At 41.3% G+C, this 14,499-nt stretch overlaps 1 protein-coding gene across 1 annotated transcript; it reads right to left on the reverse strand.

Annotated features, from left to right (window-relative positions):
- Positions 1 to 752: 752 nt before the first annotated feature.
- LOC118830029 (ubiquitin recognition factor in ER-associated degradation protein 1-like) lies at positions 753 to 1,667 on the reverse strand. The gene has a single exon (XM_036736898.1). It carries the CDS (start codon positions 1,659 to 1,661, stop codon positions 753 to 755), a length of 909 nt encoding a protein of 302 aa, XP_036592793.1. The 5' UTR covers positions 1,662 to 1,667.
- Positions 1,668 to 14,499: the final 12,832 nt, after the last annotated feature.

Here is a 14,499-nt window from a genome sequence, read left to right on the forward strand (position 1 = left end):
ATCTTGTTCATTTAGTTATGTCTCCTTTTTCCATTTACAGTATTGTCACTGTGCATATCATATGCATTGTACACATTATCACCATTAATATCATTCCCTTTAAGGTCTGTAGAAAGCAGATGGATAATGGCAGATTGATATGTGTGTGTATGTGGTGAGATATATGAGGGGGTGTACTCTGCTATTTCTTAGAGGTGTCAAAGACAGAAGGTGAAATGAAGAAACAATCTCTACTGATTTTCTTTACTTGTGACTAACCCTTCTCTTTTCCTTTTTGTGCCTTTCCCCGAAAAGCATATCCTGCCTTAACTTTGCCACAGACCCTCAGTAAGCCCCCTTTTAACTCAGTTTTCTGGTTTCCTTTTTCCATATTTTATTTATCTTCAACCATAGTTCAGGGAAGAAAAGTCTTGGAACAGATTATGAGACACACCTCAAAGTATATTCAGGGAATTCACAGACTAAAAATGAAGGTGAACCCTGAATGCCTTGGAGCAAGTAAAAAGTTAGCTTCATGGTTGGGATTCACAGGATTCACAGGATAGAATTTTACATTTCTATTAGCCTTTAAGGTATATAAAGTACTTTTGGTGGTGTTGTTCTTGAGTTGTTTCAGTCATGTCCAAATCTCCATGACCACACTTGGGGTTTTCTTGGCAATGATGCTGGAGGAGTTCGCCATTTCCATCACCAATCCATTTTTTTTTTTTGCAATAGAGTACTTTATTTTCTAATTAGCACAGGTCCCAAATTCATGGCTTCTTTCCCTTTTTGCGTAAAGGCTGTCCTTCTCCCGAAAAGGCAGTGAATCGGCCTCCAGCTGCCTCCTCTTCAACTTTTTTGAACATCCGACCTGAATTTCGAATGAAAGTGATCTTACCAAGTTTAAAGTCATAATTAGGGATTCCTCTTTTAATGCCTCCAGGCTTGATTGGGGAAGGACTGGGTTCTATGCCTTTCTTCTTCCCGTCCAATCTGTTTCCAGGGCCAGAGAAGGCCCGGAACCCGAGATCTCCAACGTAGCCATTGTGGTCTGCTTCCACGTGCTCTGTCTCCTCATGCCGATCCTGCCGCTCTGGCTCCTTGTAGCCCAGGGGGGCATCAAAGTCGGCATTCATGTCACACTCTAGGATACACACGGCTTTATCTGGTTTTGTCTCCATCACGCGAAGCTCATAGATCTTTTCATTGTAGTTGATGGCAATCACATCCCCAGTGGTCAGACAGGCAAAGTTTCTCAAAACATTTTCCAATACGGCCTTTGGGTTGGTGATGTCCAGGAAATCTGGACTCTGGGGCTGGAATCTGGTATAAGTGGCCACTTGCAGGTTGACATTCTCCACTTGCACCAGGTCCCCCTCTTCCAAAAGCAGATTCTGCATCATCCAGTGGGGAAGATAACAAATACCCTCATCTGCCATGAACTCCAACACGCCACAGTGGGTCATCCTGTTGGAGTTTTTATTGGTCAGTTTGAACAACATGGGATAGGTGATATTAAGTTGACTAAGTTGTTCCAGGGCCGAGGGTGGCATAATTATCTTCCCTCCTTTCTCCACATATGACCTGTCATTAGGTCCTGCAAGCATGGATACGGAGAAGCACCGATACTGGGTGGAGAAGCGGTTCTGGAAAACGTGGGGGTTAGGATGATCAGACATATTGAAAGAGAACTTCGCTGGAGACGGTCCCAGGCACCTGCGGCTCCTGAAGAGAAAAAAAAACCCACTAGTGCATTTTACAGAACGACAACAAACCAACCTTGAGAATAAGGCGATCAATAAATTCACCAACCAACAAGTATTGATTAAGTGCTTACTATAGTCCAGGAACTATTCTACATATGAAAGAATGCTTACCCTCAAGAAACTTTCATTCCAAAGGTGAAGACTATAGATAGATTGATAGATCGATAGACAGATAGATACGTGTGTATATGCATATGTATATATATATATATATATACACACACACAAAATAAGAATAAAGAAAATACATACAGAAAAACACAAACTAGCTGAGGTAATCAGTAAAGGTATTAATTTGTCTATTTTAGAAATGGGAAAGCTAGGGTCCGTAGAGATGAAGTGACCTATCCAAGGTCACACTATTCTTAACTGTTGGATGTGATCCAATATCTATGTGGTTGATAGTGTGGCAGGGAAAAGGGGAGAGGGGAGAGGAGGAGAAGTAATTCAGAGGCTATCATAGTGGTAGCTTCCAATGCACAGTGAATTGCAATGATATACTAAAATCTTTTTTATTCTGTTGGTTTTTTTTGTTTGTTTGTTCGTTCTGAAGGGGGAGGGCAGGGCAATTGGGGTTAAGTGACTTGTCCAAGGTCACACCGCTAGTAAGCATTTCAAGTGTTTGAGGCTGGATTTGAACTCAGGTCCTCCTGACTCCAAGGCCAGTGCTCTACTCACTCCACCACCTAGCTGCCCCTGATATACTCAAATCTAATGCAGGGGAAGAGGGAAGGTGGATATTGGCTTTTGTCTTAACATACTGCCATCTTCCTAGGAAACTTGATGAATCAAAATATTTTGGTAAGTTTGTTATGTGAAAACATATAGTTTAAAGAGATCTGTCTCTGGATTTAAAAAAAATCACTTAATCATGAATTGTCTTTAAATTTATAAGCAAATTATGAGTGAAGCAGCACATAGGAAAAGGAAAGAAAAATGAATATGGTAACATTCTAAAGAAGATTTTTGTATATTTTGCTGTGAATCTCAGTGATTTTGAGAAAGCAGGATGTTAAAATGAAGTATGACCCTCTTAGGGTATTCTATACTCCTCATTATAGCAATTCAGCAGCTAACTGCAGTGGTAGTGAGGATTTATTATATATGAGAACTGGATTCTCTACCTGTGGTGAGGAAAAAGCAGTGGGTAACATGGAAGAATGGAGAGAGATGACTACATACCTTCTAATTCACAAAAATGTTCTCTCCAGACAATTTTCCACCTGTTTCTTCTCCGACCTCTCACTGTTCACCTCCTCCTCTGATCCTGCTATTCATTTGTTCACAGGATTAGCTGCTTTACCCACTGTCCTTAGGGAGAAAATGCCACAACAATGCACAATTTCCCAGAGAAGAGATCACAAAGACCATATTGTTCAACCAGTAGCTAAGAATCCTCTATATATCATCACCAAAAAAGGGCCATTCAATTCTACACAAAAATCTCTAGGGAGGGGAAATGTGTTGCCTACCCTCAGCTGCCCATTCCACTTTTGGACAGCTCCAATCATAAGTGAGTAGTTTCCCTAAACCTCGAGTGGGAATCATCTCAGCAACTTTTTCCCAGTGTTCCTTGCTCTACCCTCTGAAACAGAAACCTTTGACATTCACCCCTTAGAAGTGAGTTCTTTGGTTCTGGATACAGTTTCAGAACTTTTTTTTGCCTCAGTAGTGTCTTTGGTGTTGATTCAAGTCAATTCAAATTAGCACTGAAAGCCAAAATTGTCAGGAAAAGTAGAGGGGCATGGGGATTTTATGGGATGAATTGGAAAGGGTAGATGTTGAGTAATGCAGTCAGAAGCAGAGAAGAGGCAACATAGGTCAGTTTATGAAGCTAAGGTTAAAAAAAAGAGTTAGCCAGAGGAATAGGCCCATCAGTAGAAATTGTAGGAGCAGGAGAGGTCAGTAGCTTAGGTCAAGTGTAAAAAGTAATGTGGTACAAGGCGAAATGACTGAACCTGGGATCAGGAGACAGTTACATTTGAATTCTACCTAACAACAATTAGTTATGAGCCTGTGGAGGCAGTATTCCCAACAGTAATAGGGAAGTTGGGAAGAGAGGAAGGTTTGGGGGAAAGATAGAGTTCAATTTTGGACATGTTCGATTTCAGATGCTTATGGGGCATTGTAGTATGAAGGCAGAATTTATGATTTCAAAGAGAATCATACACATGTCTGAATGGTCCAGAACCGCAGGATATAAGGAATTCCTTAAGTAGAAGGCAGAAGAATTAAAGCATTTAGTCAAGCTCCAAAGTAGCAGACCCACGAACCAGCATCCCCATTTTGATATCCTGGTCAAAAGCTTCCAGGCCCAATAAGTCTGCCTCACAAGAGTAACCAGAAAGTTACAGAAAGACATGATGGCATTAAACCAAATCATATTCATGCTTTCCCCCTCCAATAAGAAGATTACCCACTGGCGTCAAGCCCTTGCTCACCACTCCTCAGTCCACACGGAGGTCAGCCCTGCTACCAGCAGCTCCTGCTTCTTCAGCTCCTTTGGCTTCGGCTTTATCTTCAGCTTTGGTTGTAGCTGTCTCTGGCTCCAACAAATCTAAATCTCCAAGCTGTCTTCTCTCCTCTTATAGAGCTTTTGACATCATCAAGCATCATCTGAAAGACCAGAGCTTAGGCTCTGGTGATTGGTTCTTGAGTTGGCCCCTCCCCTTAGGACCCTGGGAGGTTCACATCCACATAGATTGGGTTAACACCTAATAGGGGCTAGCCCTGGGGCTTAGCACTTAGTAAGGCAAGGCTTTGGAGTTAGCACCTTCCTTTAGCCAGCCCCACCTTGGGCCCCACTGCAGTCAGCAATCCACACCTACATAGGTTCCACACCTAATAGGGGTTTGGGCCTGGGGCTTAGCACCTAGCAAGACTCAATCAAAGACACTGAATTAATCAAAGAAGACAATGGCCATTTTGCTTACCAACACAGGCATCCAGGTCAAGATGGACAAAAGGCATGTGTCCATAGACAAGTCACCCAGTTCCTCTAAGCCTCAGGTCTCTAAGCTGTGAAATGTGAATAATAATACCTTTTTCCTTCTGTCTACAGGGTTGTGGTAAGGATCAAAGAAAAGAATATATGTGAAGCTCTTGCATACCTTAAAGTACAATATAAATATCAACTATTGTTATGATTATTACCAAAGAGTCAGTTGACAGAAACTGGGAAGAGAGAGAAGTGTAAAAACAAGCCTAAATATCAGAAAAAGAGAGCAAAGCATGTCTTTGATTAACAGTGATCACTGCAAACTCAAGTAGAATGTCCTCTTATAGGATATTTGAGGGAGGAACATAAGACTTTAATGGCCCCCATGATCAAAAATTTGAATCTATACATATAAAAAAGGAAGGAAAGTCATGGCTGATAAGAGGAAGGATTGGTAGACATTCATAACAAATTTCCATGTGGATTGGAAAGGAGTAGGAGAAAGTAGATGCAGAAGAAAAGAGGAAGGAGAAGAAGAAGGGAGAGGGGAGAATGAGAAGACAGAAGAAGAGAAGCAGGAGGGAGAGAAGCAAGAAAAGAAGAAAAAGAGGAGGAGTAGTGCTTAAGAGCTTTGAGAACCTTAAGATGGCATATAGTGCTAGCTATTATTCATCACCCTTTAATTCTGGATTCTCTCTCCTCTCTAGTATTTCATGACACTGTTCCCTCCTAAGTATCCTCCCATCTGTCTGACTTCTCCTTAGTCTCTTTTCCTGGTTCTTTATGCCATATCTACTAACTGTAGATGTCCCACAAAGCTTTGTGCTAGGCCATATTGTCTTTTCCTCCGTATTATTTCATTTTGTGATTTCATCAGTCCCCATGGGTTTAATTATCGTCTTTATGCAGGTAATCCTCAGATATCCATCTCCTTTCTAAGCTACAGTCCTGTATCACCAACTGCCTTTTGGATATCTTGAACTGGGTGTCTCATAGGCATCTGAAACTCAATATGTCCAAAATAAACCTCTATCATTTCCCCCAAAATGTTTCCCTTTTCCAAAATTTCCTTGTTATTGTTGGAACTATTCCCATCCTCCACAGGGTCAGAAATTTGGAGTCATCCTCACCTTCTCTCTTTTACATAGACTTACAGCTTTGGTGTTGTTCTGTCTTCCCACTCACCTCACATTTTCAATCCATTGATAAGTCATTATTTCTTGCTTCACAACATCCCCCACACATGTCCCTTTCTATCTATTCATCCACCACCCTAATTTGCCAGAGGCTTCTCTTGAGGATATGCCATCCTCCCTTGGCCAATTCTGTCTCCTTAAGTTCTTTCCTGTATTTCTTTTGCCACTTAACCAATTCTGGTTTCTAAACTGTTATTTTCTTCAGTGTTTTGTTGTGATTCTTTTTATCAAAATGTTGATGCTCTTTTCATAATTTTCTTGCATCAATCTCATTTATTTCCCAATTTTTCCCCTACCGCTCTTATCTCCTTCTTTAATTTTTCTAGGAATTCTCTTTGGTTTTGGGTCCAGTTACCATTTTTCTTTGAGGCTTCTTTCGGTAGCTGTTTTCATACTATTGTGTTCTGACTTTATGTCTTGGTCTTCTTTGCTACCATAGTAGCTTTTTGTGGTCTTTTTTTTGGTTGTTGTTTTCTTATTTTTCCAGCCTATTTCTTGACTTTGAACTTGGAGTCTGCTCACCTAGGGGTGAGAAAGCACTGTCTAAAGCTTCAGGTTTTTTGTGCTGCTGTTTTCAGAGGTATTTCTGGAGATCTGAAAGTTTTTGGTGCTTCCAAGGTGGTGTAGTCCTAGGAAAGTACGGTCACTGCCCTCCTGGTCTGTGCTCTGGTATTTTGGGCCCTCCTGGCTTATAGTGAATGGTAACTGTTTCTCTTTGGAACAGCAACCCTGAGGGTCTTCCCCTCCCAGCTTGATTTTTTTTTCTTTTTTCACTAATTAAAGGGGCCATCCCTTGACTCACTTCTTAAAGAGGACTATTCACTGAATGGGTACTCTAAGTGAGTACCTGAAACGATCTTAGCCTAAAAGGACCAGGGTCTCCCATTGCATCCTGGGTCATCTCCAGTCTGCCTGATGAATATCTGCTCACTAGATCCAGATGGCTCTGGAGTAGAAAATGAGGCTGGTGACCTGCAAGTTATGTCATCATTTCCCTGATGCCATGATCCTCTTCAAAAATGAAAGACAAACACAACCTGTGAGTAGAATGAGCTGGCTGAATGGGGACCTAGCTAGTTGCGTAACTCAACTCATCGTCTCCCTCACCTTCTCCTTCTCTTCTCCAATGGAAGGTAAATTTTGATGGGCAGAAGCTGCCCACTTAACTTGGGGTTTACTGGCTAGGTTTTTTCCTTCCCTCCTTCCTTCCTTCCTTCCTTCTTTCCTTCTTTCCTTTTTTTTCTTTCTTTCACAAAACCTTAAACCCAGTTCACTCTGAATAGATTGGACCACACCTTCATTGATTGGACCCCAATAGGTTCCTGCCCAAACTCCACTTAATGGCTGTATTTTGGGCCTTCCTGGCTTAGAGTGAATGTTAATGGTAACTGTTTCTCTTTGAAACAGCAACTCTAATGGTCTTCCACTCCGAGCTTGATTTCTTTTTCTTTCTTTTTTTATAATTAAAGGAGCCATCCCTTGACTCACTTCTTAAAGAGACCTATTCACTAAATGGTCATTACCTCACTCTAAACGAGTACCTGAAAAGGCCTTAATCTAAAAGGGCCTAGGTTATCTCCAGTCATCCTGATGAATATCTGGTCACTGGATCCAGATGGCTCTGGAGGAAAAAGTGAGTTGGATGACCTTGCATAGCCCTCCCTCACTCAAATCAAAGTCAACTGCAAGTCATGTCATCATTTCCCTGATGCCATGGTCCTCTTCAAAAATGAAGGACAAACACAACGACAACCCAGGTAGTCCCCTGGTCCCCTGTAGTCACAAATGGTAGCATTCCTCTTTGCTTTGCAAGTGCGACCGGTGCCTCTGCTTCCTTGTGAGCCATTTGTAGCACTCCTCTCTGCCCTGTAACTGTGGCCTATTACTGCTAGTGGGCAATAGAGCTGCCAATCTGCACCAGCCATACCCAATGCCAGCAAAAGCTCCCCTATAATCTCTTTCTTACAAGTTGTCCAGCACCCTTAACGTCTCTGAGTTGAGAGGCCTTGAAGCTGCTGCTGCCTCTACCCTGGTGATACAGACTTCTTTTACTGACCTCTTACATTTTCTTAAGCTGGAAAAATGTCTCATTAGACCTTTTATTGGCTCTGCTGCTTTAAAATTTGATCCAGGGAGTTATTTAAAAGTTGTTTGGAGGAGAATGTTAGGAAAGTTCAGCTGAGTAGCTGCCCTTAATCTGCCATCTTAACTCTGCTTCATGCATTTTAAATTGATCTCTGTAAGTGTTTAATACCTAATAATATGAGATTTTCTCCGGGTCATAAGCAGATTGGCCAGCTAGTTCAATCTCACCAAGAGAATGCATGGGCTTCCATGAGCAAGACACCATTTCCAGAACCTCAAATATTAAAAATTAATCTGTTTTGTAACCCCATACTTTGTGTATACTATATGGATGTTATACTAATAAAAATAGGAATATAAAGTAATAGCTAAGCTTTTGACTAGAGATGGAATGTTAGGGTGCATTAGCAATAAATCAAAAGATAGTAACCTGGACAATTTCATAGCAATAGTAAAAATGATGATAACGATAATTATAATATTTTGTAGCCCTTTAATGTTTAAAAAGTGCTTGATATATTCTGTCTCATTTAATCTTCACAATAACCCTTTGAGGTAACTGCTACTATTAATTCTCATCTTACAGATGAAGAAACTGAGGCTGAGACAGTTTAAATGATTTGCCCAGGGTCACATATCCAGTAATCATCTAAGGCAGAATTCAAACTCAAATTTTTCCTACTCACAATATCCTATCGACTATGCAGCCTAGCTGATTTTCCTTCTGAGTACAGGGTGGGGTAGGTATGCCATTCTTCGAAATGGTGCCATAAAACAATGACCTAGTGAATCTGACCTAGCCTGTGAGGTTTGAAAATCTAAGATTCTATCAATTTATTATAATACATACATTATATATAATAACCACACTTATTATAATAAATATATAATAAATAATTGTCACTGCAAAATGCCTGACTTTGTGTTCTACTATAGTAGATCCTCTAGGGAAGAGAAAAGTAGGAGAAATGAAAGGTGAAAAGCCACCAATGATTGGGAAGGTTTTTATGAAAGAATCATGGTTATCCCTTCAGTGATGGCATTGAAAAGCTGCCTGGAAATGCAATAATAGTACTGGACTGGGAGTCTCATTGGGGGTGGGGGTAGGGATGGGGGTGGAGGGAAATGGGAAAGGGAGGTTTTGCTCTGAAGGCTAAGTTCTCTCCCAACACTCTTGGAAAGTCAGACTATATCAAGACCTTTTAAAGTACCAGGAAGACTAGTATAGCCAATTCCTTTGAACCTCATTGTTACCGATAATAAAATTCCCTTTTTCTCCCTCGGTCCTAGATAGGCCCTTCTGTGGGAGCTAAGGAGTATATGGTTCCTTTATCTAAAAAGCAGGGCAGCACCAAGATGCATAAGTCTACTGTAAGCACAGGATTTGAAATGAAGCAAGAGCCTGAAGTAGCCAAGTGGCACAGTGAACATAATCGGCTTCTGAAGTGAAAAAGACCCAAGTTCTAAATCGATCCCCACATACTGACTATCTATAGGAACATGAGCAAGTGACTTACCCTTTGTCAAGTTCAGTTTCCTTATCTGCAAAATTGGGATAATAATAGCACCTTATGTCTCAGGGTTGTTGTGAGGATAAAATGAAAAAAATATTTGTAGAGCATTTTGCAAATGTTAATCTAAATGGTAGCTATTATTACTATTTCTTCCTACCTTTCTTCTCCTTCTGCTTTCTCTTATTCCTCACAATCACCACCACCCAAATTTCCCTCCAAATACCTGCCTTGATTACTGCAAATTAGCTTGGATCTTTAGCCTGCACATGTTTTTTTTTTTTTTTTTTTTCCTGTGGTGCCTGTTAATTGTCCCTTTCAAATGAATGGGGTGGGCAAAGGGAGAAGACGGAGAAAAGAAGGGGGAGGGTGAAGAGGGAGGCAGCTTGAGATCAGCTCCTCGTCTTCATCCTTGGGTGAGCCAGTTGTCCTTGGCGGTTGGAAGGGGAGGGAAAGGGAGGGCTCTGGATTTTGTTTTTATGTATATAATCCCTGAACTCTTTAGAGTCATCTGTACTTCCTAAGCAGAACATTAAACAACATCTGCTGAGCTTTTACTTTCCTTATCACCCACAATGCTTAAGAAATCAAATATTAAAATATGAAAATCGCATGGTTTTCTAATGAGTTTACCTCGTGTAGAAGATTGAAATAATCAGAAATAATCAGCGCTAATCCTTTTCTTCAATCTAATGCTCCAACTCAGCTGTCCCCGTTTCTTTTTTTCCCCAAATCAAAATCACACACATGCACACACAAATCCATTTTTACCTTAAATAACATAAACAGTAATCATCGCCTGCCATTATTATAGAAGATTAGCTTTACCATTAAGGGACATAATCTGTACAACACTTTTATTCATCAGGCAGCATTTACTGCTGGAAAACCAAAGCACAGTCCCACAGTCTGAAAGTGGCAAAGTGTACTTACTGCAAAAGAGTTACAGGACAGGTAGAATCCTACCCCATTTTCCACAAATACCACTATTTATTGCAGAACGTACAAACTATCAGAACTAGAAACAAACTTAGAAATCAACCATCTCACTTATTTTACAGCTGAAGAAACTGAGGCCCAGAGTTAGAGATAGAACTAGAAATATTTGTACCTGGAAGAAAACCAGGTGAGCATGGTTGATTGAGAGGGGGAGCAGTAAAGGACCAGGTCTGTGGGGAGATGGATAAGTCAGCAAGGAACAACCTTGTAGTTGCTCTAAGTCAGAGGGTACTCTGACCCGAGTTTTCATGGGGTTTGAGGGACAAGGCAGAGCTAAAAGAGTAGTACTGGAGTTCCAATAGTAGCTATACTATATGGTGACTGGCTGGCAGAAATCATGAGATGGAGCATAGAGACAGTACTTTCCACAAGAAGTATATCCTACCATTGGAAGAGTATATAGAAATACATTTAGGGATAGAATGTGCTCTGCCCTGACTCAATCAGAATAATGGTGCAAAGACCTGTTTGTCCCATGTCGTGGCTTTAGTCAGAGACACAGAATGATTTGTCTATTAATATTACATGTTGGTGGAGTTATTAATTGCTCTAACCATTCTGGAAGATAATTTGTAATTATGTGAAGAAAGTGAGTGACTAAACTGCCTGTACCCTTTGATGCAGAGATTTTACTACTAGGTATATCCTGGGTGAGGAACTTGCAGCCTCGAGGCCACATGTGACCCTCTAGGTCCTCAAGTGCAACCCTTTGACAGAATCCAAAGTTTATAGAACAAAACTTCTGACTTCTGTGAAGTTTGGATTCCATCAAAGGGCCCCACTTGAGGACCTAGAGGGTCACATGTGGCCTCAAGGCTGCAGGTTCGCCATGCCTGCTAAGGAAAACAATACTAAAATGAAAGTCCCCATATACCCTAAAATATTTATACTGACACTTGTTAGTAGTAAAGAATTGAAAACAAAGGAGAGACGAGCCTTGATTTAGGAATAACTAATAAAGGCATGGCACGTGGATAACCTAGATATTATTATGTTATAAGTGAATGTAATGACTACAGGGAGGCTTGGGAAGGTTAAGATAAACTGAGGCAAAAATGCACATTGACTATGTCAATGTAAATGGAAAGCAACAGTCACCCAACAATTGAAATTAAATGCTATGAAATTATAATGAATAAAGAGAGATCCAAAGAAGTGCTGTAAGAGGGCACCCATATGAGGTTTTCTTGGTAAATATGCTGGAGTAGTTTATCATTTCCTTATTCAGCTCATTCTACATGTGAGGAAACTGAGGCAAAGAGGGTAAAGTGACTTGCGCTGGGCCACACAGTTAATAAATGTCTGAGGCCAACTTTAACTCATGTCTTCCTGATTCCATGCCTGGCGCTCTATCCATTGTGCCACCTAGCTGCCCCTCAAATAACAGAATATATAAAATGCTTGGGAATATATCTACCAAGATACACATAAAAACTATATAAATACAACTCTTAACACATTGCTTGCAGAAATAGTCAGACATAAATAATTACAAAAACGTTAATTGCACTAAAGCAGAAAGAGTTGATAAAATAAAAATTGACAATACTTGTTAGGGGCACTCTGGACCTGGGCCTCCTGAAAGGGTAGTGAGACGCCAGGGAGTCTGGACCTGCTGACGCAGCAGTGCCTGTGTGGCTTCTGTTACGTCAGTACCGGGGCGGCTCCAACTGGAAGGGCTCCACCTTCGGGGAGGAACTGGGGAGGAGCTAACCCGAAACTCCCAATATAAGGAGCACCCCAGAGAGGGTCAGTGGGACTTTTGTGTAAGATTTCTGGTACGCCATTGCAATAAAACTGCTTGTCGCATTCCGGTAGCTGCCTGGTGATTCTCCTCTCGCGTCCCCCGGGAGGAGCCGGAGACGTCCGAAGACCCGTGGGCAGGGTGAGTGTGAGGCGGTAGTCGGGGAGAACGGGGTGCTATTGTGGGGCACACCCGTCCGGCCGCCGACAAATACTGCCTAAATTGACTTATTCAATACCATACCAAACTACTAGTGGATTACTTTGTAGAACTCAAAAAACAATACCAAAATTTATATGGAAGCAAAAATTTAAGAATCTTAAAGAAAATAATGAAAAAAAAAGGATGGTCTAAAGGGATCCAGAAGTTCCAGATCTCAAACTATACTACAAATAAGTAATTCTCAAAAAAATATTGCTGGTTAAAAATAGAAAAATCTGTCAGTAGAAAACATTAAGTATGGAACATACAGAAGTAACCTTATCTAGAAGCCTACCACTTGATAAACAAAAGGACTCCAGTTACTAGGATAAGGACTCATTTGATAAAAATTATTGGGAAAAGTGGAAAGAATTAGATTTTGACAAACACCTCATAATTTATACCAAGATAAGCTACAAATGGAAATGTGACTGGATATAAAAGGTCACGTTATAAACAAATTAGAGAAACCTAGGGAAATAACCATCAGATCAATACCAAACAAGGGATAGAGAGGATCACAGTAGCAAAATGTATAATTTTGGTTACATAAAATTAATTTTTTTTTTGCACAAAACAAGTCCAATAAAGGTAAGATTAAAGGAAAACAATTAACTGGGAAAATTCTTTGTAGCCACTTTTTCTGATAAAAGCCCAGTTTCCAAGATATATAAGAACCTGATTCAAATATATAAGAATAAGAGCCACTGTGTAATTGATAAATGCTCAAAGGATATGAATTGACCGTGTCTAGGGAAGAAATCCAGGCTATCCACAGTCATATGAAAAAGAAAATGATCCAAATTAGAGAAATACAAAATAAAGGAATTCTAACATTTTACTTCATACTCATCAGATTGGCAAAGATTACAAAAGAAAGGGAGAAAGGGGGAGGGGGGGAGGGGGAAGGGAGAGGGGGAGGGGGAGAAAGGGAGAGAGGGAGAGAGGGAGAGAGGGAGAGAGGGAGAGGGGAGAGGGGGAGAGAGGGAGAGGAAGAGAGGGAGGGGAAGGGGGAGGGGGAGGAGGAGGAGGGGAGGGAGGGGTTGGGGGAGGGGGAGAGAGAGAGAGAGAGAGAGAGACAAAGGAGGGAAGGAGGGAAGGAAGTATTTCAACAATCCGGCTAGCAGCTTCTGTGGGGGTGTAAGATCCACCCACAGCCAGCATCTGGAAGGCTGCCAACAGCACAGGTTCTTTTGATATGCCTTAATAAGGAAAGCAAGGTGAAGGAGTTGACAAGTTTACTTTAATCCAGCATACAAACAGCATTCACTTAGTTCAGGGGAAAAAGCCAGCACCCTGAACTTCAGAGCAAATTACAAACAAAGTACAAACATCAACAGACAGACCCAATACAGATTCACAGTTACCAACATCTAGGTTCAGCCCGGGAGCTCAGAACAAGGGCTGACCCAGAGTCACGCACCACCACTGCTGTAAGGAGGAGCTCCAAAGAACAGAGAGCCAACCCCTGGTTTTTATATCTTTTTCAGCGTCAGGGGTGAGTCACACATGCGACTCACCCACGTGACCTAGAATCGTCACAAAGAGGCAGACTTACACCCACGTGGTCTAAAAGCCTCTGCTCTCCCAGACGTGTAAACTAGGTCCTCCCTGGAGTTAGCCCCACCTTAGTTGCCAATCCTTACCCACTAAGGTTTTACACCTAATAGGGGTTTGGGCCTAGGGCTTAACCCCTAGTAAGGCTCAATGAAGTACTCAAAGGGAACAAAAGCCAAACTATCCAAGGGCACTTGTTGAACTAAGTGCTAAGGAGCCCATTTTTGGTTACCAACACAGGAAGGAAGGAGGGAAGGAAAGAAGGAAAGAAGGAAGGAGGGAAGGAAGATAGGAAATGGCAAATGTTGGAGGGACTGTGAAAAAATAGCTACATTGATGCCCAATCAGTACATTGGTGAATGCTTACAATCACTCTGGAGAGCAAACAATTTGGAATTACACATAAAACATTACAAACAGTGCATACCCTTGACCTAGCTATACCACTGCTAGGCCTATACTGAAAAGAGATCAAAGAAAGAGGAAAGATCCTATGTGGAGAAAACAAACAAGACAAAAC

This window comes from Trichosurus vulpecula, chromosome 8 (genome assembly GCF_011100635.1).
Source record: "Trichosurus vulpecula isolate mTriVul1 chromosome 8, mTriVul1.pri, whole genome shotgun sequence".
NCBI lineage: Eukaryota > Metazoa > Chordata > Mammalia > Diprotodontia > Phalangeridae > Trichosurus > Trichosurus vulpecula.

Bases quoted from the DNA above. Each gene is read 5' to 3' on its own strand.
- LOC118830029 (XM_036736898.1), bottom strand. From the start codon at position 1,661: ATGTCTGATCATCCTAACCCCCACGTTTTCCAGAACCGCTTCTCCACC.